This window comes from Poromitra crassiceps, assembly GCF_964638095.1.
Source record: "Poromitra crassiceps genome assembly, chromosome: 2".
NCBI classification, from domain to species: Eukaryota; Metazoa; Chordata; class Actinopteri; order Beryciformes; family Melamphaidae; genus Poromitra; species Poromitra crassiceps.
Window position 1 is genome coordinate 29,092,785 of NC_139624.1, and position 24,028 is coordinate 29,116,812.

General features: G+C 43.2%; 2 protein-coding genes across 2 annotated transcripts in view; both read left to right on the plus strand.

Moving 5' to 3' along the window:
• The window catches only part of pah (phenylalanine hydroxylase), a 22,905-nt gene extending 5,452 nt beyond the window's left edge, over positions 1 to 17,453 (plus strand). Inside the window, exons 3-13 of the mRNA XM_083655211.1 lie at positions 4,700 to 4,883; positions 7,960 to 8,048; positions 8,597 to 8,664; positions 10,530 to 10,726; positions 11,496 to 11,631; positions 11,735 to 11,804; positions 12,432 to 12,488; positions 13,441 to 13,536; positions 14,519 to 14,652; positions 14,746 to 14,861; positions 16,640 to 17,453. Coding sequence (XP_083511337.1) covers positions 4,700 to 4,883; positions 7,960 to 8,048; positions 8,597 to 8,664; positions 10,530 to 10,726; positions 11,496 to 11,631; positions 11,735 to 11,804; positions 12,432 to 12,488; positions 13,441 to 13,536; positions 14,519 to 14,652; positions 14,746 to 14,861; positions 16,640 to 16,683 — 1,191 coding nt within the window. The 3' untranslated portion in view covers positions 16,684 to 17,453. The remainder of the gene's footprint in view (positions 1 to 4,699; positions 4,884 to 7,959; positions 8,049 to 8,596; positions 8,665 to 10,529; positions 10,727 to 11,495; positions 11,632 to 11,734; positions 11,805 to 12,431; positions 12,489 to 13,440; positions 13,537 to 14,518; positions 14,653 to 14,745; positions 14,862 to 16,639) is intronic.
• Positions 17,454 to 18,128: 675 nt separating this feature from the next.
• Positions 18,129 to 23,168, plus strand: th2 (tyrosine hydroxylase 2; the record flags this gene model as incomplete). The annotated part of the gene is made up of 12 exons (XM_083655240.1): positions 18,129 to 18,368; positions 18,851 to 19,028; positions 19,275 to 19,363; positions 19,473 to 19,540; positions 19,648 to 19,698; positions 20,138 to 20,283; positions 21,495 to 21,630; positions 21,719 to 21,788; positions 21,882 to 21,938; positions 22,276 to 22,371; positions 22,464 to 22,597; positions 23,009 to 23,168. 12 exons carry the CDS (start codon positions 18,129 to 18,131, stop codon positions 23,166 to 23,168), a joined length of 1,425 nt encoding a protein of 474 aa, XP_083511366.1.
• Between the last annotated feature and the right edge of the window lie 860 nt (positions 23,169 to 24,028).

Consider the following 24,028-nt stretch of genomic DNA (forward strand, 5'->3'; position numbering starts at 1 on the left):
CACCTTATTATAGTAGTGCAGTGGTTCTCATGAACCTTTTTACACCAAGTAACACCTCAGAAACTACCACCATATGAAAGTATGAGAGGGAGGGAGCCCCGCGGTTGAGAACCACTGTAGTAGTGAGATACTGATCTGAGGGTGTTTTACACAGCAGACTGTGGGCATGGCTTTTACTGTCCCTTAAAGATTCTAAACAAGCCATGTTGTCCCCCACCAGTGATGTAGATACACGATTGGGTCAGTTCACCTGACGCTGCCAGATGGTTTGTTTTCACATAACCATCTTGGAACGAGAAACCGAGCGTCTCGAAACCGAGTGATTGGATGAACCATCTGTCTATCACGGGCTCACTCTCACTGGCGTCACACCAAAGCCCGCCCGTAGCTGCCTCATAGCACACTGTTTGGTGTGGACCACTGGTGGTTCAGATTCAAACCAACAGATTGGAGCGTGGCAAGATGGATTTGTCGTGTGAGTGATCCCTCGCAAGGTTACGGGACAGTCCCAGTCATTGTCAATGCCGCCCCCTAGCGGCACAAAGTCAACATTACAGTGTGACGAAACAAACGTACAAATGGCCAGAGACCAATCCGTAGTCCCCCCTTTGGTGGGGGACAACAAACTGAGATTGTGCTAACATCCTTATCTGGGATGTGTATGTATCAGTCGTGTGCAAACATGACAGGTGGCTCTTTGATCCACAAGCCCAGCTCCTGCTATTCTGTTTGTGAAATAGTCAAACATCGGATGATTGGTCCGTGGATCAACCAATCATTTAACTGCCAGTAATATAGGGTATTACTGGCAGTGAATTGATTGGTCAGTGCATCAACACACATGCTGTTTTGAGTGTTTTCATTGTCATTTATTGACTTCAACTGACTACGTGCAGCGCTGCATGGTGTCAATGCTGATTGGCAGCCCCTCCATCATTCAACCTTCATCTGATATCAAAGTTCAGGATTGATGTCCTTGCATGCAAAACAGTTGGACATGTGACAACACAGCTGGAGAGCAAAACAGTCTGAGATCTTTTTCTCAGCCTTGTGAATTTCTGGGGGTGGAGATGTGGCCGGTTGCCTCCAATCAATACCAAGTATCTGCCAAGTGCTGCTCTCCAAATGCAGCCGTAAACAACATCAGGATCCTCTCTGAACCTATGAGCTCCCACTTCCCAGATCCACCCCCTGTTCCACCCCCTCCCTTGTCCAGTCATTCCTCTCCTCTCCAGCTTTTTGTATCAAACAGGCCAGCTACCCCCCAAATCATCAACACAACCTTCTAACGCTATAAGACTGCAGATTAAATGACAATACATGTTGGTCACAATATGGTCAGACTGACACAACTTTAAAGGTGTCATGCCCCTCCCTCAATTTTCCTGAATCAGGAAGATCCGGGAAAATTGAAAATGACGGCTCTGTAGCACCATGTGTTAACGCTTAGCTGAGCATCTCGCATACTCATTTTCTTCTCGCATGCGACTCCACATTTCAAAAACACATGGAAAACTGATCCCCATTAGAATGTGTAATCTTGATCATTACAATGTAAGGGGTCCTGTAAAGTCACATATCCGCCTGGTACTCAAGCACATGTGACACAGCGGTGTGCCTGTCATGTGACGAGTCGGTTCCTGTCATCTGTAAGCCTTTCATGGCTGCCTGCGACCTTGAAAGGTACAGAAACCTGCCAGAACTAGCCCTGCAGCCCTACATGATTCAGGGCCAGTGTTGGCTATGTTAAGCTGCGGCATGCTCTCTCATTAACACACATGTAAAACAATCCCTCTGGGAGGGAATACCACTGAATACAGCTGCTTTTCAGAGGATCGTGATACATTTTGTGTCTCGGCACTGGTAGCATTACCATAGTATAGAACGCATTGGGACGTAGAAGCTTATTTGTATTGAAACTGCATGAGTTCATCAGTCTCCTGCTCATTGTTGGTATATAGACAACTTTTCTTGTTATATAAGATATTGGAGTATTGGCTTTCTAGTTTCTAACTATGGAAATCAGGGTAACCCTTTATTTTACAGGTACCCTAGTTACATATGAACTATTTGTAATTACACATGAACACCAAATGTAATTACACAGTAATTACCAATAGTTATAAATGAAGTTCATATGTAGTTACATTGTAACAGACCTGTAAAATGGAGTGAGTCTGTTCAACTGTAGTTCATATGTAGTTACATTGTAACAGACCTGTAAAATGGAGTGAGTCTGTTCAACTGTAGTTCATATGTAGTTACATTGTAACAGACCTGTAAAGTGGAGTGAGACAGTTCAACTGTAGTTCATATGTAGTTACATGGTACCGGACCTGTAAAGTGGAGTGAGTCTGTTCAACTGTAGTTCATATGTAGTTACATGGTACCAGACCTGGACCTGTAAATAAGCTCCCAGCTGGGACAGAGATTGCTAAAACCCAGTGGTGGATTCGAACCACTGAACTTCTGATTGCAAAGCAGGCGGCTTTAACCCCTCAGCCACGAGGGCTTTCCAAATTTCATGGTGGAGTTTAAGAGGATAACTGTATGTCAGTCAGATGTAGTTGCTGTCACTTCATAGCTTTGTTATTATACACAGAGACTTGGGGGAAAATATTGATACTTTATTTAGTTGTAGGTATGATTTTGTCCAGAATTCCCATACAAAAATTCTAATAAAAGTATTGTAGATATAGAGATAACAGTGAAACTATAATCAAAATAGCCATTCTTCTACATTCTAATTGTTAGCTTATTGTAAATGAGTCATTTCCCCATCAATTTCCCAATTTCTCAATTTATTGGGGACCCAGTCGAAGCCTCTCAAAGACCCCTTTGGTCACCAGACCCCCGGATCATCTCTCCCCAAAGTCCCCCCTATTTGCTAAATAAATTGTATGAACTGTGCTCTAGAAACATTTAGTTATATTTAAAGATTTTAAATAAAAAAATTCATTCTAATAATTTTCTGAATTGTGGTGTAAATAGTCCCACGAGCCATTTACAGCTCATGGGGGGGGGGGGGGGGGGGGGGGGGCTGGCACAGTCACACTGCAGAAATGCATTCACATTAATCAATATTGCCTGTCTTTCAAGCTACAACTAACAAAGTATCAACATTTCCCCCCAAGTCTATGCTTATAATAAAGCTAGGAAGTGACAAACTACATCTGACTGACATACAGTTATCCTCCCAAACTCCACTAAGAAAGTTGTAAAGCCCTCGTGGCTGAGTGGTTAAAGCCGCTTGCTTTGCAATCTGAAGTTCAGTGGTTCGAATCCACCACTGGGTTTTAGCAATCTCTGTCCCAGGCCAGAGCTTCTTTACAGGTCCGGTACCATGTAACTACATATGACCTACAGTTAAATAGACTCACTCCACTTACAGGTCCGGTACCATGTAACTACATATGAACTACAGTTGAATAGACTCACTCCACTTTACAGGTCTGTTACCATGTAACTACATATGAACTACAGTTGAACAGACTCACTCCATTTTACAGGTCCGTTACAATGTAACTACATATGAACTACAGTTGAACAGACTCACTCCATTTTACAGGTCTGTTACAATGTAACTACATATGAACTACAGTTGAACAGACTCACTCCATTTTACAGGTCTGTTACAATGTAACTACATATGAACATCATTTATAACTATTGGTAATTACTGTGTAATTACATTTGGTGTTCATGTGTAATTACAAATAGTTCATATGTAACTAGAGTACCTGTAAAATAAAGGGTTACCGAAATCAGTTGTTCATATTCATAAATGTTGATGATCAAAGTGTCTCATATCACAAAACACAAAATTGTTCAATAGTTGAGGATTGGAATTGTAAACGGAGTGATGTGTACCGAAACATGCAAAAACGTCGCCAACTAGTGGTGGGGGCTGGAGTGGTAATTACGGGGGGGGGGGGGTGCAGGACCACATGGCCCCCAGAGCTGCAATGGGTGGAATAGGATCCAGATGGAAGAAAAGAGAGACCGCCTGATGCTCAGGCCCACCTCTTTACTTGGCCTATGGCAAGGAGAGAACAGTCCGCTCCCAAAGTTACATAAACAAAAACACATTTCTGATCATAATTACCCAATTAAAGATAGACACGCCTTCTGGCACCAGCCAGAGCCTCTCGGCATTCTGAATGATTAAAAAGGAGACTGGTGAACTTGTGTCGAGAAAAAACGGAATCCTGGAAACATCCCAACAGTTTTGTGTTCATACTCCTGAATGAGAAGTGCCTCAATGTTGACAGGATGATTTATTTGAAAGTTGCACTAAAACACTACAATACATCCTGAATGCTCTTACTATGCTAGAACATTCTGGCTGTCAGAGTGTCAGTTTGCTGAAAGCAAGTTCAAGGCAGCTTTGACCCCAGGTCATGGTGGACTCCACAAAGTCTGACAAAATAGCCATCGCTTCAGTGATCGAGCACCACCCTCTAGTGGTGGAAAAAAGGCAATGTTGCACCTTCTCTAAATACAATCCAAAAACTCTGTTTACCACATATATGTTTATCTTCCTGTACATACTTGTATTTTGATGCTTGACTCTGTTTTTCTAACTAGACCTCCTTTAGAATGAAAAGGAGGTGCATATAAAATACTCAAAGATGGACACTCAAAATAGCAAAATAAAGACACCTGCTCCTCTCCGTTCTCCTGCCTCTGTGTGTTGCAGGAGAAGGGCATTAACCTGACGCACATCGAGTCCCGTCCGTCACGGATGAACAAAGAAGAGTTTGAGTTCTTCATCAGTGTGGACTCCAGCTGCTCCCAGGCCCTGGATGAGGTCATTGACGGCTTACGTGCAGAAATCAGCGGACCCGTGCACGAGCTCTCACGCAACAAACATAAGGACACAGGTGTGTGTGTGTGTGTGTGTGTGTGTGTGTGTGTGTGTGTGTGTGTGTGTGTGTGTATGTGTGCACGCGCAATCAAAGGCCCCCGAACAAGAATTCAAAAACAATAATCCAGAAAATGAGCAAACATGAAATAATGTACAAATGTTTATGCCGCCATGTTGTGAAAGGAGACTACAGATTGAGGTCAGTGATCATAGAACTGTGGTTTTAAATATGAGATCAATGTGAAACGCCGGTCTGCGTATCAGTTGGGTTTGGCAAGCCTAAGGGGCTGTGCTGTGCACACGGGATGTGTGTATTTCAGATCAGAACGCTTTCGAAATCATGTCGAGAGCGCTTCCAATGCAAACAGACCAGCACACGGAACGTTTGTGTGTGTGTGTGTGTGTGTGTGTTTTGTTTTTCCCTGCCATCACACGCAGTACAGTTCAGGACGCAACGATCACACGGACGTTAGCCAGCTAGTTTCGTCTGTTTGCTGTTGTTGACTGTGATCGCGCTGTAAACATGAAAGCCAGATTATTGGCAATTATACAACAGGTAGTTCCGGCCGAGCAATTTGATTGGACAAGAGGGATCCTACGAGTGCCTATATTTCATGATAATGCACTGGCGCTTCACTGTGTGTAGATCACTCCGCTTCACAGCTGCCCTAATCAACAAAATGCTTCACAGCTGTAGAGTAGACAGTAGTAGAGTAGACAGCCTGCAGTTAATTAGGCTGATTAGGCTACATTTTCTGCAAAGGGAAAGCTGGGGGGACTATTTTTGTTGGCGGAGGAATAAATACAGAAATCATCTATTTTCTCAGCTTTTTGTCATTTTTTTAATCAGCTTTGTTTAATAGAACTGTTGTATAAAAGCAATATCACACTCGAGGTCGTGCATTGTTGTCTAATATTGGCACTGCTGTGATTATCTACGGCACTCGGCCTGCGGCCTCGTGCCTGCGACCGAATCACAGCAGTGCCAATATTAGCCAACAATGCACTCCCTCTCGTGTGATATTGCTTAATTACGACAGCAGTGGAGTTTGAAAATCCCCCTGGCAGGAGAAGTGTAGGAGTGACATTGACGAGCAGCGCGCTTTTCCTCCAAATGGTCAACTTTTTTCAGGTTGAGACGCCCAGAGCGCTCCGCCAAAAAACACTAGATGCCAAGAGCGCTTAAACGCCAGGTGCGGTCCTTACCATAGAGAATGAATTGCAGAAAGGCACAAAATACAAACGTCCTGTGTGAACAGCCCCTAAGTCAGTGCAAAATGTGCTTTTGCAGTTCTTATCTTAATACTATAATTGGAGAGCTGTCCGTTTGTTCGGAGTTGCAAGGCTCCGGTCTCTGTCTCTGTTGTTATAGTTTCTCCATGATTAGTTACCTGAAAAGGAGCACCCAACACTAGTTACCTGAAAAGGAGCACCCAACACCAGCGCCTTTCTGAAAAGTTCAGATATTTTCAGCCAGAAAAGCTGGGAGCCGGCGCACAAAAAGCGCCGTAGCGCTCTGAAAAAAGACACTGGTTGCAGCGCACTTTCTCTAGACAGTCGTATGCGCCCGCATATGCTCTCTCCTCATTGGAAACAACTGGAAAAAAGACGCTGGAGCTTAGGAAAAGAAGCTAAGTGGCCTTATACTCCCATCACTTATATAGCCTCAGACTGATGACATCACTGATGACATCATCACGGATTACATCATCATTGATGACACCATCACTGAACTATAGCCTCAGCCTTAGGGCAATTAATCTGCCCAATTGCCCTAATTAAAAAATCTGGCTCTGAGGTCACCCGGGTGCTCTTCACACACCCTCAAAGTTTCAGCCCGATGACACGTAAAACGGCATAGCTGTGGCCGGCACAAAAATGTGGAAAAATTAAAGACAGAGAAACATTGCCCACATGCTCCCTTAGTTAAAATAAGTTCAATAAATTGGTGTCAAATATTAGATTGTAAAATATTAGGAACCTTCAGGTTTTGTGAACTGATATAATTGATTCATTTAAATAACCACATAACATAACACAAATACAGTCATTTATCAAGTGAGTGGAGCACTGGCTGGTGCATGAATTATGAATTGCCCGTCCAGACGGTGTAATGGACGTCCAGCGTCGCCGCTGAGACTGACGGCCCGTCTCCCACATCTAGACCCTTTATTAGTTGTTTCCAGAATGACATTAGTTTAGTTACCGAGGACCAACAGGCCTGGCCGGAACAGAGGAGGTCTGTGTCCCGGGCCCAGACTAACACTGGTGGGGGGGGGGGGACCATGCCAAGGTCACGGCAGGCTGAGGGACGGGACCACCATGGATCCTCCGCTGACCCAAGTGTAGCCATTGTGGAGCTGATGGTCAGGGTCAAGTGGACATGGATATTTATGGCCTGTTTTGGAGACGGCCTGTTTATAGAGGAGCCTGGCGGGGGCAGTATTGTTCCCCCAGGCCTCAGGCTGGACCACATGGATAAATGCAGATTAATGAGGGGGCCCCAGCGCTTTCGACTGTCATAAATCCACATGAACAAGCAGATGACCCACACTTACTGTTCTGCTGAGTGTCAAAATGCCACTCTGGCACAAGAAAATGCCATGGGCAAATCTTCATCATCCACATCATCATCATCATCATCATCATCATCCACATCATTATCAATTTGTGCCATACTCATTTACATCAGTCGGGAATTATGACTGGACACCACCACAAGGCAGTGGAGAGAGGCACAGGAGACAAACCTATCCGTGACAGTGCCAGATGCTCTAGAACAGTAGTGTGGGGTCCAAAAGGGTAATTCTTTATTTTCACTATAATACATCCATAAGTAACACAATGACAGAATGTATGACTATTTTGGCCACTGCTTTCTTACGGTTTATGTAATAAAACATCTAAAAGCTAAAATCTTATCGGATGGGGGGAACCTGGGACAAAATCTTATCAAATCAACTATTCAGTAAATTGTCAATTGTCCAAGGTTTGGGAAGTCTTTGTAGATGTGCCTGATTAAATAAATGTCAAATAGTGTAAAATATATATCTACGTTGAATTGATATTGATGATATATTTGTGCTTGCCAGTGCCATGGTTCCCTAACGACATCCAGGACTTGGACCGCTTCGCCAACCAGATCCTGAGTTACGGCTCTGAGCTGGATGCTGATCACCCAGTAAGCACTGACTCATCCATCACTCTGTTTGAAACATCCTGAGCCTGCATTTGTGTGTGTGTGTGTGTGTGTGTGTCTGTGTGTGTGTGTGTGTGTGTGTGTGTGTGTGTGTGTGTGTGTGTGTGTGTGTGTGTGTGTGCATTTGTGTGAATGTGTGTCCACTCACACCCACATGTCTTATGAAAGACAGAGATGACAGGCCCCACCCACTCTGCCCTCTATTCTAATGGAAACTACGCTATCTACAGTAGACACACAAATGGATGTCATTGCTTTGAGCCCCTATAATTATAGATAATTGCTCCCTTTTGCCACCACCATTAAAGCTAAATGTATTCATCATAAGCTGGAAAAACACTCTACAAAGGCTTCATTTGAATATGTATTTGTGTGTTCTTATTAGAGACGGGGGGCATAATGCTGTCAAAGGCTACAGGGTTGAGCCTTAGCCGAGGATTTCCACTCTTTGATTTAGTTGTGAGTGCGTACGACGTACAGGCTCCGCTCATGAGATCTAACATGGCTTCCCTTTGTGTGTTTGTGCCCAGGGCTTCACAGACTCCGTGTACAGAACCCGCAGGAAGGAGTTTGCGGACATTGCCTACAACTACAAACAGTAACTAGCCTTAAAATGCTTTTTTCCTCTCAGCTCTTCTCTTTTTGTTTCTCTGTCTCACGTGTGGAGAAAAGTTGTGGAGGAAAAAAGACCTATTACAAAAATGTGCCAGGGGAAAGAAATCTCAGAGAAACCATGATCGAGGGGCAAGAATTTCCCCCAAGATTTTGAGAATTGAAGACGACGAAGAACACAGAGTGTGTTTACACACTATAGTCTAGCAGCAAGTCCTCAAAAAAGGCTTTAGTTTTCGAGATACCCCTACCCGAGGTAGAACAAAACACAACAATGATTTTTCTTATCTTTAGGGTCTCCCATTAATGAAATTGGTTGTTGTTGAAATTTTATTTTGGGGGGAAAAAACGTTTTTTTTTGGCTGTTTGAACTACCCCAAACCCTGAAAAAGAGCCAAATTAGGCAAGTCCGAATAGGGAAAAGGTGACAAAAATGCCCATAACTTGAGAATGCTCACTCTTTTCCTCATCAGATTTGCTGAGGGATGAACCAGGTGGCTGCCCTACATCACCAAATAGTCAGAAAATGATTTACCTAAAAAGATCATGAATTATAGTCCTGTAAACATAGCTTTAGTTTAGGCGGAAATTGTACTTTGTGGTGATAGAAACATACAAGCTTGTTGACAAGTCTAAATGATTACGGTAGGCGTAATCTACTTCCGGGTCTAAAAAAAGAGATGACTACAAAATGGCGTCATGCAGAAGCGTCCTTATATGAGCAAATAATAAGGTGAATAAATGATCATAAATAAACGGGGAGAAATGATAGGGGGGTAGTGGCTATATTTGTGTGCATAATTGAGAAGTATTACTCACAGGCACTACAAAGAGCGGCAAGCCCAATGAAAACGCCCACTGAGGCAGCACATTTACATAGTGTGATATAATGAAGTGACGCTGTGATTGCCCACTCCCCATTTCTCTGCTACTCTCACAGTCCTCCTTATGTGTGGGTGTGTGTGTGTGTGTGTGTGTGTGTGTGTGTGTGTGTGTGTGTGTGTGTGTGTGTGTGTGTGTGTGTGTGTGTGTGTGTGTGTGTGTGTGTGTACATAACACACAAAACGTAATAGGTTACAGCAGGAGAAATATGAATAATATATACTAAATTAATCAACGACAAAAATCAATGCGTAAATTAGAATATTATGCCAGCTCATGTGCACCAAATGTACAGAAATATGTCCCAATATGAAAAACACTAAACAGTGCAGCAAACATCTATATATTGATGAGTCCAGATCATGCAAAAAGCTATGGAGGGTAGTTCAGGTATAGTCAAATGCCTGGCTTGCAGCTGCTCTCACGTTCCAGTCACCAAATGTTTTTGTTGTGTTGGCCACTGGCCATCTTGGGTCCTGAACGCAGCACACAACTTTCTAGTACCCGTTTAAGTCTATGGGAGGAATGTTCAAAGCATGCCCTCTTTGAACTACCGGTACTCATTCATACTTTGTAGTACAAACACTTTCCCTACTAGGCTAATGGAGCTGATGCTCCATTGAAACTGAGCAAAACCACACACACACTCATACATTTGACTCTCTACTGCCCACTGGTGAATGTATTGCTTAACATGATAACCATGTGAAAGACGCATGGAAGTATGTGGGCAGTGACGATTACACCGTTTGAAACGGACACATCTATTTACGTATGAAAATGGAGTATAAATGAGTCATTACATGGCATTAAGTTTGCCCTTCCATTGCTAACCCACCTGAACAAATTTAATTTGTCTGGATTTTCAATGAAGAGTTTTAGTGTCCCCATACTGGTCTGATTTATGCTTCCGAGACTTCCAGCTGTGACATGAGTCAAATCCTGAGTAAAGTTCCGTTTTCTCCCCAGTGGCCAGGTCATCCCCAAAGTGGAGTACACAGAGGCTGAAAAGGCCACGTGGGGAACGGTGTTCAAGGAGCTGAAGACCCTGTACCCGACGCACGCCTGCCGCGAGCACAACCGCGTCTTCCCACTGCTGGAGCAGTACTGTGGCTACAGGCAGGACAACATCCCCCAGCTGGAGGACATCTCGAGCTTCCTGCAGTGTGAGGGGTCTAAAAAAACTTTTTTATAGACTTGCTTTAATGTGATGTCCTATTATTTTAGCTGTTATATTGTTTTTACCTTCTTTATCTTAGCCTGGTAAAAAAACATCCTGATAACGCGACCTCACATTCTGTTTCGTTCTACGTATATCAGTCTGTACTTCCAGCCGCCCAACATAAGAAATGACAATGTAACCAAGCCAATCAGGGACTGCGTTGTAGTTGATGACGTAACCGGGCCAAGAGAAAACAGTAATGGCATCCCCCGAAGCGATGAGAAGTAACATTGAGGTTAGTACACACAGCCATAAGTGCAGTTATTGCAGAAATAGACTCAATAACAACAATTAAACTAAACAAGAACAAGTGTATGCACCAGCTGAGTTTTCGCCATCTTTCTAAGTGGATTTGGATTGGATTTGACAATGCTGATTGGCTGAAGGAGCTTGTCTGACAAGGCAAGTACGCCCGCCCAGCGATGTGGGCAGCTGGAAGTCCAGACTGATACGTAAAGCGAAACAATGTAATACCAGGCTATCTTTATGTTTTACTATGAGTCATCCAGCTCTAGTTATGACATCATACAGTATTATGCTCATTCATTCCTTTTTGGGAGCCCCTTGGCGCGCTGGTGACAGTGTGAAGCACGCCTTATCCAAATGTCCTTCCTATTCATCTTTCTCTCTCACTCTCAAAATCCATAACCGCTAACGTACAACAACACAACACACTCACCCCCTCCTTCCATCCGCCCCTCCCTCTGCCGCAGCGTGCACGGGCTTCCGGCTCCGCCCTGTGGCCGGCCTGCTGTCATCCCGGGACTTCCTGGCCGGCCTCGCCTTCCGCGTCTTCCATTCCACGCAGTACATTCGCCACGGCTCCAAGCCTATGTACACGCCCGAGCCGTGAGTGTCAACGTCTACCCTCAGATCTGCCCAAAGAAGAAGAAATACATCATGTACTGCATGTGATTATAAGAAGGTAGAGTCAGCTCTGTTTCTGCCACAGGGACATCTGCCACGAGCTGCTGGGACACGTTCCCCTGTTTGCTGACCCGAGCTTTGCCCAGTTCTCACAGGTAATTAAGTGGCTTACAAGAGCAGAAGCTAAAACAGCTGCTTTATGCAATGATCCTGCTATACTAAGTATAAGTGGCTTTGGGTGTGGAGTTTGCATGTTCTCCCCGTGCCTCCCGGGGGTTTCCTTCATATAGGAACCCCCTTCACCAAAAACATGCAATATCCTGGTTGCTAATGTGGTTCCTCCTCTGGTCGTTAAGGGCGCCTGTTCAGAGGGAGGGGAACTGGTTGGAATAGGGTGAACCTCCCACGTGCTATGTCCTACCGGTGAAGCTTCCTCTGTCAGGTGAAAAGAAGCGGCTGGCTAACTGCCCATGTCTCGGAGGAAGCATGGAGCCAGTTTCGGCTCTCCCCAGATCGACAGAGGGTGGAGTAGCAACCAGGATAAATAAATTACGTTAGCACTAATGGGGGATAAAAATGGGATAAAAGATCGGGAAAAAAATATTAAAAAATAAAATAAAATAAGTGGCTTTGGATAAATGTGTCTGCTATTATGACATAATGTAATGTAATGTAATGTAATACAGAACATTATCTCCAAGCATGCTATTAGGATATAATAAGCTATCTTGAGATTCACTGTATGTAACCTTTTGTGTCTTGTGTATCTTGTATCCCTGTAGGAAATTGGTCTAGCATCCCTTGGTGCTCCCGATGAGTACATTGAGAAACTTGCCACTGTAAGTACTGTCTGTGTACAAGAAAAACAATTCAAATAATTAATCAATCAGTGACAGATAATTTCTAATTCTGGTACACTCCATTGATCTAGCTTACTTATTCCCAGAGTGGAGTATGTGTACCCCCAGGGGTACTCGCAGTTACATTGGTGATACGGGGGGGGGGGGGGGGGGGGGGGGGGACTGTAGTACCTTCTGGAGGTAGAGGGGTACACAGCAGGAGATTGAATGTTTGGGGTGGGTACAGGACTTGAAAAAGTTTGGGGACAATATCACGTTGTGTAGCAACAACACCGGAAGTAAGTCTAGAGTAACATTACGAATTGTCACACGATTCAGTAGATGGCTGGTTGGCTTGGTTCCAGGCTTAAAACTCTTTGTATAAGGATTTTTTTCAAAACATCTATGGAGTAAATGAATGGGGAATTCTCTGATGGAACGGGAGCTGAGAAAAGGTGGGCAGTCAATGTTGAGCTCTATAGTGTTATGAGAGCTGTCGCCTCACAGTCAGAAGGTCCTGAGTTCGATTCTCGCCTGGGACACTGTGGGCGCTGTGGTTGTGTTCCCCCCCATATCTTCAGTGCCTACTGCCCAGGTGGGGTATCTCGTCGTAAGGGCCTTTCTCTCTGTGTGGAGTTTGCATGTTCTCCCGTGCTCCCCCAGGGGGTTCCTCCGTATATAACCCCCCCACTAAAAACATGCAGAAGATCAGATCGTCATCGTCATCCGACCAGTGACGACAACATCCGAAGTTGGTCCCCGGGCGCTGTACGAGAAAGCGACCACTGCTCCTGGCCTGCCCCCCGGAGGAAAGGACATGCCTGGATGGGTTAAATGCAGAGGACACTTTTCACCGGCCACCGTCAGCATGAGTGTGTTGTGGCCGCATGCATGTGTTGTGTTCGTGTGACAATAAAAGACGATGACGATGAACCCTCATGTCTGTCTTCAGGTCTACTGGTTCACTGTGGAGTTTGGCCTGTGTAAGCAGGGCTCCGAGATCAAGGCTTACGGAGCCGGCTTGCTCTCATCATTTGGAGAGCTGCAGGTAAGCGGGGGACAGATCAAGTGTTTGAATGCAAAAAAAAAGAAGGCAGGATTTGCACATTCATTAACCATTTCAATCAATGTCAGTCTGGTGGCCAGAATAAAATGCTGGCATTGTAATCCACAGATATGTAGAATATCAGGTTTCATCTGAACCACAAATACGTTTCATATCATGTTTCTAGATACATGTACATGGTGGTTGAGTTGAGTTCCCTCCCCCTCCCTCCCCTGATATGTGAAGCACTTTGAGTGTCTAGAAAGGCACTATATAAATCCAATCAATTATTATTATTATTATTATTATGTACAGTATATCAACATTAGACACATCATAGAGTCTGCTATTGAAATATCGTGGAGGCCAGTAAAGCTTTGTGGCCGGGGTGGATGGAGGGCGTAAACACACCAGAGGGCCGTATTCAATCCCCAGGGTTTCCAACGTTTTTGTTATATTAAGCCTTACCCAAACCATAACCTTAACCAAGATGTTTTACTTGCCTAAACATAACCAAAGTTGTTAAAGTTGCTTCATTTGCATTTAACGTTGGAACACAGGTTTTCAAATTAACGGCTGTTTTGGTTTTACGTTGAAATTGTAGGTCGGCAGAAACATAAAATGCCAAAGTTGTATTCTGCCAACTGGGTTGTCAGTCAATGTAGTCCACCTCAGTTCCTTGCCTCCCTCCTGCTGACACCACCCACATTCAGTGGGTTAGTGGGTCCACTCGGACTGGGTTAAATGTGTCACTGGGGGACTGCCCGGCGGGGAGTGGCTAAGTGGTTCACTTGTGAACCGGGGGCAGAGGGGAGATGAATACCCCGCTACTGAGGCTACAAGTTACATCAGCCAGCCGCTGTCAGCAGAGGATGTGCACTCTGCCAAGCTGAGCCCTGAATCATGCTGCACTTCCTGTTTACAGACTACCGTGACGGGAATAGAGAATCTCATTGACAAATTGAAATGTTACACTGTTTTCCAGTACTGCTTGACAGACACGCCCCAGCTCCAGGCCTTCGACCCGGAGAAGACCAGCCTCCAGACATACCCCATCACAAAATTCCAGCCGGTGTACTTTGTTGCTGAGAGCTTTGAGGACGCCAAAGAGAGAGTCAGGTACAAATACGCGCTTTTTTTAATTGATATGAATTTCTCTTCTTTCTCTTGCAGTGCACACGTGTTAACTGTGCAATATCTCTCTGCCTACAGGAAATTTGCTGCCACCATCCCCAGGCCTTTCACAGTGCGCTACAACGCCTACACGCAGAGTATCGAAGTGCTGGATAGCACCAAGCAGCTCACAAACCTGGCTGACACCATCAGTAGTATGTGGCAAATTCACAAGTTCACCACCTGGATCAGTACATTTGAGTGAACAATCCACTCCCCACTCCACTATTTCAATTTGTTTTGTCAGATAGTTAAAGGACAACAAGTTTTGGGGAGTTTGCCTCTTTGGTCACCTTACCAAATAACTGACGAAAGAATTGGCACCAAAATAATCTGTGCGTCTCCCGTAGATAACTCTGTCTGGTCCGGTGCACATATGCTAACATTTAAGCATAGAGCAGTGGTTCTCAAACTTTCTTTTTGCTTCGGTAACCCCTTTCCATGATTTCTGAATCCAAGTACCCCTTTACCCGACTACAACATTTTGCTTAGAAAACTGCCAGAGAAAACTATAGCGATGCAATGAATGAATAATAACCCACCTTTTGAAAAATATAGCATTACAAAATAAGAAATGGAGTGAAAGAGTTGCAATTAGTGTCTCCCGAGCAGATTTATTCTAAATTTTAATGTATTTTTATGATTTAGTCTTACATTTTTCCATTTCTCTCAAGTACCCCCTGTAGTACCTCCACATACCCCTAGTGGTACGCAATCGCATACCCCAGTATGGGAACCACTGCCATACAGCATTTAGCTAATCGTAGGCGACTAGCATTAACCTAAAGCTGAGAAAATGAGAGCATGTATTCATTCTAAAGACTCATTTATGCTCCATTTTCGTACGAAAATAAATACAGTACGTCTTTTTAAAACAATGTAACCATCACAGTCTGCCCACATACATGTGGGCAGTGACGTGCGTCTTTCACGTTCGTATCATGTTAAGTATCAGATCCACTAGTGGGCAGTAGAAAGTCAAATGTGTGAGTGTGTGTGTGGTACTGCTCTGTTTCATCCATATCCGTAAGCTTAAAAAAAAATGCGCACAATTATGCACGAAATGAACACAGAGTATATGAACAGAAGGCTCCGTCCGTATCCGTATTTAACAATGAGCATAACTGAGCCTTAAGACTGGATGCTGAGTTAATTTAGTGTCTAAAACTGGGTAAAACAGACAAATAAACAGAAAAATTAACTAAAAATTAACTTTCAATGACGGTAGATCTCACTTCCCGCAAAACTTGGAAATCTAAGTCTATTAAAATTACTGTTAAACAGATACAACAGTAGTGTTTTTATAATTTAGAAAATTTATTTTAGATTTACAATGTAAGTTGTCTATAAAATATAATACATTTTAATGTAATGTAATTCCACATAACATCAACATTTATTTTTAGCCCACAGCCCTCTATCCAGATAATTTTGTGGCCCTTCATAGGAAAGAATTTGGGCACCTCTGGGCCTAGTATATGCTGAAGCGCTAGCATGCGCATAGACAGAGCTATCTAACTGGCACCGTTGTAGTACTTTAACATTAAGGTGAAAAACAGACAATTGTCCTAGCCTGGTATCCAGCCCCATATGAATCGCAATAAGGATTCATTGGGGCTGATCACCAGGCTACAATTGTCCAGTGTTAAGTCTTGATTTTTTTATACTTTGAGTTAGTTTAACACCAGTGATTTTGCTGTCTGTGCACGAGTCAAGTGTCAAACCCATGTATGTAGTCACAACTATGTGGCAAAGCGTTAGCCACACAGCCACCAGGACTGTCAGGACATCTCAAGTATTGATGAGATTTTACTGATATGCTCCTGATTTGAATGGAAAGGTTTATTTTAAATGTATTTTAGGAACTTATTTCTGATTTTTTTTGTTTCGTTTTTTTCTTTCTTTACCAATCTGATTTTCTGCTTTATTTCAGGTGAGATTGGGACACTGTGCAATGCCCTGCGGAAACTGCATTAACTGGACATGGTGTTTGAGTCAATGCCCTGTGGAAACTGCAGTAACTGGACATGGTGTTTGAGTCGAGGCACACAAGACAGAATCTCATTTCTGTCGTTTGTTGGACTGCTGTCCTCTTGCAGTTATGCTTAGCATGCTTGTCAATTAGCTCCCTTTGTATTAAAAAATAAACAATATATACAATATACAAGTCAATAATGACATTATTACTGTAATCCCATTAGTAGGAAACTGTATATTTTAGTCAAGTGAATACTATGTAATGTAATTAAGCAAAAATAATAGCCAGTGTTTGTTGTAATAGCTAAAGATCATTGTAGCCTACAAATTACATTGCTGCAAACATTAATCTTCTATAAACAGATATGTTTCATAAGAACGTGATTTAATCAGCAACATCTATTCAATAACCTATAAAATGTATTTAAAGCTAGAAGCTCATTGATAAGTTACTTTATTTTTTAAATACAATAGCAAGTGCCTGGAATAAAGGCATCCACAGACAACATGATACAATAGTAGAAGGGAACAAATTTTTTGTATGCTGCGATCTTATCCACTTTTTTACACATTGTCTTGTTTCCTTGTACTGACTTGAACAAAATGAATTTCACTTGTGGACAATAAAGTACAACTAACTAACTACCGTATACATAAAAAACTATAACCATATCACAGAGGTCATTTTCCCCCACCAGCCTTCATTTCAACCACTTAGCTAAATGTAATGTTTTGTATGCATGTTTTGTAATTGATAGCAAATAAATATCTCCTCTCTTGTATCTGTTTCTCCACTCTATTATTTCATATGCCTATACAAATTCTATAAATATCAATATTACATAGAATTAACTGTAGTAGCCACCCAGGGCTATTAACATTGTAGAGAAATTAGGCCTATAAATGATTAGTATAAGTTAATATTGAATGTCGAATTTAATTGACTAGGATGGAGACAATTATATATATATATTGTGTGTATGTGTATGTGTATGTGTATGTGTGTGTGTGTGTGTGTGTGTGTGTGTGTGTGTGTGTGTGTGTGTGTGTGTGTGTGTGTGTGTGTATATATATACACTGTGAAAATAACACTTTTTCCACAATAAAGAGGATTAAGAAACAATACAATGAATGACATATTTAGCTTGAATCATGTCTGCCTGAACAAAATTGTAATCCCGACTATAGTCTCCATCCATGCAATCACTGCTAAAGTGGGTTATTTTCTTCTCCACATGCTATTTTTGTTCAATAAAGGGAATCCATATCATGACGCAAAACGCCCCTAAAATCAGACGCATCCGCAGAACTCATTTCCATAGAGGATTCAAGACGGCACGGTATTTAAACCTGTCCACGGTGCGGATGGCACAGAGCAACAGACGCACTTTGTTCTCCCCACACCTTGAGGACAGCGCATAGCAGCCGACAGACAGAGACCCCAAATGAAGACGGAGAGCGGGGTGCAAAATGTGCCATTTACTGGCAGGAAGCAGAGTCTCATGGAGGACGCGCGGAGAGAGCGCAGCAGCAGCAGCTCCTCGCCGGGGCCCTCAGTCTCTGTGAGGAGCGGAGGAGATGGCACAGTGTTTGAAGAGAGGGACGGCAGAGTCACGCTCAACGTCCTGTTCGCCCTAAGCGGTGAGAAGAATGTGGGATTCTTCAAAACTGGGAAAATATTTGAGGTGAGCAAAAAATATGTGTGGCTGGTTTAGATTTGTAAAAAAAAAAGAAAAATTAAATCAAGGGCTTCAATTCAGTAAACCTGTATTGCCAAAGTCCCTCTGAACTACTACTTCCAAAACTACTTCTTCTTCATGTTATCATTGTCATTGTCATTATTAATATTATGATATACTGTAGGCTAGATTAGTCGATGTGGCTATTTTCTCAAGGGACTATTTGTCCTGATTGCTGTCCTGATGTCATTTTTGGATGCTATAGGGCAGGCTACTTCCATTTACATTTTGCCTGAGCTTTAGGCTATAATGATAAAAATGTAAAGATCAAATATGAACTCACTGGGCTCTGGTAATAGTCGTGCACTTTGCGATACCTAAATGACACCCAGTACACTGTAGGCTGTGATGTAGGCTATGAAGATTTTATTGTCATTATTATTGATTTTTTTTTTAGAGTTGACATCCACCCCATTCTTTTCCCTTAGACGTTTGAAGCTAAGCTTCTGCATATTGAAAGTCGACCTGGGAAGAAGTCGAAGAATAGCACTGTGACAGACCTGGAGTTCTTCCTGAAGTGTGAGGTGCACAGCTCCGACCTGGACATCTTCATCAACTCACTGAAGAGAGTGGCCGACGATGTCCGCACAGTCTCAGAGGAAAAAGGCAAACACACCATGTTATTATTAGAATTCTGTTAAACTTGTTATATTATACTGGACTTAGAATTAGTGTGACTTGTGTTAACATTAGGACATTTTAATTGGCAGTAATATCATGTGATGTTGTTATCAGGTCTGATATTCATTCATTCATTCATTCATTCAGTGAATGCTTGTTTTTCTTTTCATTACCAGGATAATGTGTAATAATATAATACTTTTTTCTTTCTTTTTTCTTGTGTCATGATAGTTCCCTGGTTTCCCAGACAGATAAAAGACTTGGACAGATGCAAACTGTTAATAACTAAATTTGATCCGGACATGGACCAGAAGCATCCAGTTAGTGTTTAACATTTTAAGCTGCACAACATGGTTTTCTCTGTTACTATAGGCCTAATATTTTGTAGATTAGTGTACATACTTATTTACCACACGTCTCTTTTTGCAGGGATTCAGTGATCCAGAATACAGAAAAAGGAGGGCTTTCATTTCTGAGCTCGCCTTCAACTACAAACAGTAAGTCACTACACAACATACATTTTGGCAAGTCCATTTGCATTCACCTTTATTCAGCAATGCCTTTTCTTTTTTTTTAATGAACGCATGGATTGTGTTTGTCATAGGGGGGACCCACTGCCCAGAGTGGAGTACACAGCAGAAGAAGTGTCCACCTGGTGAGACTAAACAATCCTACACATTATTCATAGACTTCTGTTGACATCACACAACTGTTGTGGCGCCATCTTGAGGAGAGATTTGAAACAAGATGCCCTCTATTTGCTGTGCAATTGGAAATAGTGTGTCAAACGTTAATATCTCAAAAACTATACATCGCATCACTTATATATTGACATTGTGAGTGAGAGCAGAAGTAGCTGAAGGGTTTAATGTATAATATATGTGTAGTGAACTGTCCGTTTTAAAATGTGTGAATTTAGTCAAAAGTGCAACCTATCCTACCAACCTATCCTGTCCGGTCCTCAAGATGGCGGCCACAACAAAAACATCACATGACTTAAAAGCATGAATAGATGATACAGATGTGTGGTGGAGGATGATGATGGCCACCAGAAGGCAAGAGGATGTGACGATGTGGTGTTGTCATGTTATAAGGAGGGAGGTGTACCAGAGGCTGCGAAGCATCTACCCTGGCCTGGCCTGCAGGCAGTTCCTGGATGGTCTGCAGCAGTTGGAGAGAGAGTGTGGCTACGGAGAGGACAGCATCCCTCAGCTCCGAGAGGTGTCCGCCTTCCTGAAAGGTGAGGGGGAGAGAGAGACAAAATTACAATCTCAGCCTTAGATCTAACCCACCCCTCGAATCCCGACTCGCTACACCTTCCTATCCCTAGATACAGCCCATTTTCCCTAGCCCCGCCCCTCACTTGCCCCGCCCCAGATCAGATCTGCGCCAAAATGCAATGGGATCTTCCTTGGCCCGTGCTACACCCTCCCACCAAGTTTCATGAAAATCGGTCAAGTAGTTTTTCTGTAATCCTGCTAACAATCAGACAGACAAACTGCACCGAAAACATAACCTCCCTCAAGAGATTTCAAGATTGCATACAAACCCAAATTTTCTTCTGTGCCACATTTTATGAAGCAATTCTCTAATTGTTGTTCATGTGTATTTGGAATCAGATTTAGTTAATGTAACCAAATAGCTGCTACAAGTATTCCATTACTATCCAACCCATATGCTTCTATGAACTTGCTGTTACTTCCGCCAAGGAGGTTATGTTTTCGGTGCCGTTTGTCTGTTTGTTTGTTTGTCTGTTAGCAGGATTATGGAAAAACTACTGGGTGGATTTTCATGAAACTTGGTGCGAGGGTGTAGCATGGGCCAAGGAAGATCCCATTACATTTTTGCATGGATCCGATCCAGGGCGGGCCGGGGCTAGTTAAAAGGGGCTGTAACTAGGGATGGGAAGGTCGTAGAGAGTCGGGGTTCGGCGGTGGGTAGAGGGAGGGGCTAGGTGTATCTGGGTGGTGTGAGGGGCGTGGTCAGGAAAGGGGCAGGGCTAGGGAAAAGTGGCCGTACCTAGGGATAGGAAAGTCAGGGGTTTGAGGGGTGGATAGGGGGAGTGACTGGGGGATGTGGGTGGGTCAGGGCTCTGATCCAAATCAACAAAATGTGCATATCATAGCAGACTGGAGTATTGGCTCTGGTGGAGGTCTGCATTTTCGAGTGCACTTCTAGATCATATAAATTTACTTGCTGTGGCAAGCCTATACTTGTCATGCCAAGAAAACTATATTCTTATTCTGATAGAGAAGGGATTTGGTGAGAGGCGGAAAGACATAAAACCTAACAATGATTTTCTGTATGTTACACGTGCGAATAAGACTATGAAACTAATGCGAGATCAGATCGCATACAGTGTACCAGTGCGTATTGATGCTTTTAGCCTCTATGCTTCATTTGAAGTGTGTCACGGTGTGTTTGAGTGCCGCTGTCCTCTGTCGCCTCTAGAGAAAAGCGGCTTCCAGCTGCATCCGGTAGCCGGCCTACTGTCAGCCAGAGACTTCCTGGCCAGTTTGGCCTTCAGGGTGTTTCAGTGCACCCAGTACATCCGCCACTCCTCAGCACCCATGCACTCCCCTGAGCCGTGAGTAACCCGAACATTCAGGACTTCTCTCAATTTGTATTCTGCAGCTTTGCCTTTCATTCACTTTCCGATCAATCTACTCCAACAGAGACTGCTGTCATGAACTGCTTGGCCATATTCCCATGCTTGCCGATAAAGGATTTGCCCAGTTCTCCCAGGTAATTACACTGTGTGTTTTCTTCTTTGATTTAGCATAGCAGGTGCACTCTAGTTGTATTGACTTCAACACTCACCACTTTGAACGCTTCCAGGAGATCGGACTTGCCTCGCTTGGAGTATCAGATGAAGACATTGAGAAACTGTCAACAGTAAGTCTTCTTGGTACTCTCAAAATTAGACATAGCCTACTTGTTTTTCTACAAACTTCATTGAAGTTTAATGAAAACTAGATAGTACACATATAGTCTATTATGGTGAAAAACATGACAATAGGGAGGAACAAAATCAATTTCAACTCAAGAATAACTATTTCAACTGCTTTACTCATATCTAGGCAAACAGGTTATACTCAACTCAATTGGTGCAAATAATGGATCTTTAACGCCATCTAGTGCCAAACGTAGATGACCGCATATTGTGTTTCAGCTCCTCCTCCTCCAGAGATTCTGACCATCTGCTCCTCTCTTGTCATGCTCTCCCTTGCAGCTATATTGGTTTACCGTGGAGTTTGGACTGTGCAAGCAGAATGGAGCAGTGAAAGCCTACGGTGCTGGACTCCTGTCGTCCTACGGAGAGCTGCTTGTGAGTTTCTTACCTCTCTTCAGACAGGCAGAAACAGTTTGCTATCTCCTTCATAGCACACTTAGGGTGACAGTCTGTGACCTGTCTTCCAGTATGCCCTGTCCAATGAGCCCGAATACAAGTCCTTCGACCCGGAGGAGACTGCGGTCCAGCCTTATCAGGACCAAACCTACCAGCCTGTTTACTATGTGTCCGAGAGCTTCGAGGATGCCAAGATTAAGCTGAGGTACATACTGATGAGTACATCATCACTGTTGGGTGAACTAACAAAAACAGCCTTGATCACCATGTACTTTTCATGGAGTTCATCCAATGAGGTTTTCTCAGCCCATAGAGAACCATGTAATCCCTCAAGTGAAGCTGCATAAAAATAATCAAAATTGGAGTTAAAAGCCTGGCACATAACAATATACAAATCTAGAGGATCCTTTGTAAAAGGGTTCCTATTTTGTCAGTCAAGGACTTAAGCTGCCTTCTACCATTCAAAAGTTTAATTTGCTTTAATCTGGCACTGCCTTTTGTAAACTGATTTTTTTTCTTCTTCCAAATAGTGCATATCTAATAATGGAATAAAACATGTTATATGAATGCACACCTTAGTTTACACATAATCAAACTGGCATGTTTCTGTATACAGGAGGTACTCTGCAACAATCAAACGTCCCTTCTCGGTGCGCTACGACCCGTTTACCTGCAGCATGGAGGTTTTGGATCAGCCCAGTAAGATCCAGAACGCTCTTAGCCAGATGAGAGACGACCTGAAGATCCTTTACAATGCCTTGGAGAAGCTAGGCTGATAAGCAGCCCGTGTAAATCCACTACTGATCATCACCAGATAAATACAATTATGAGGTTCATTCATGATGATGTAAGGCCATTCAGTGGTTTGTATAATGTATTGCACAATGTAATGTGAAAAGAATGTAAAAAGAAATAAACATTTATTTTCAAGATCTCAAACGGATATAATTGCAAAAAGGAAAATGAGTGAGTGAAGCGAGTGCATGACACTGACAGATGACATGGAAAGTTCTAGAAAAATGTAGCCATTCTGCAGGAAAAAATACTGAGGAGAGAAAGGGAGAGTCCAGTGTTTTCTGTTTCAAGGAAACGGAGAAGAGAGCAGAGGTGATGAATAAAGAGGCGTTGCTCTGCCATGCTTGCCACCATGAAAAATGAGGGAGAAAGAGGGAGACTGGACCACTACAATATAACGCTTGCAGCCCATTTTCTAGCTTCTAATTCCAAACCAACTATTTCCATTTGGAAAATTTCTTGGAACCCATTTATCTTCATGTGTTATTAAGCAAAGGGAAGGAGCTAATTATGAATGATTTAAGTATCATGTTCCCTCTGCTGGTCAAGGCCGGAGCCAGCATTGAGGCCCAGCACATCAGTAGGGCCAGGTCACCGGGACCTCACAGTAGACCACAGCACGGTCAGTAAGGCTGCACTGCTGACAGATGCTCTTCTGTCTTCTCTCTCTCTTTATTTCTTTTTCACCGTATGAGTGGAGAATTTGGATCATCGCACAGTTTGAGGCACGTCCAGCGCTTGATCTCCATATCGGCGACAATGCGTGTCAGAGTCATGTGCGTCGAAGCCTTGAGGCAGACAAATCACCCCCATCTGCAGGACTCGTAAAGCATCGTGACGA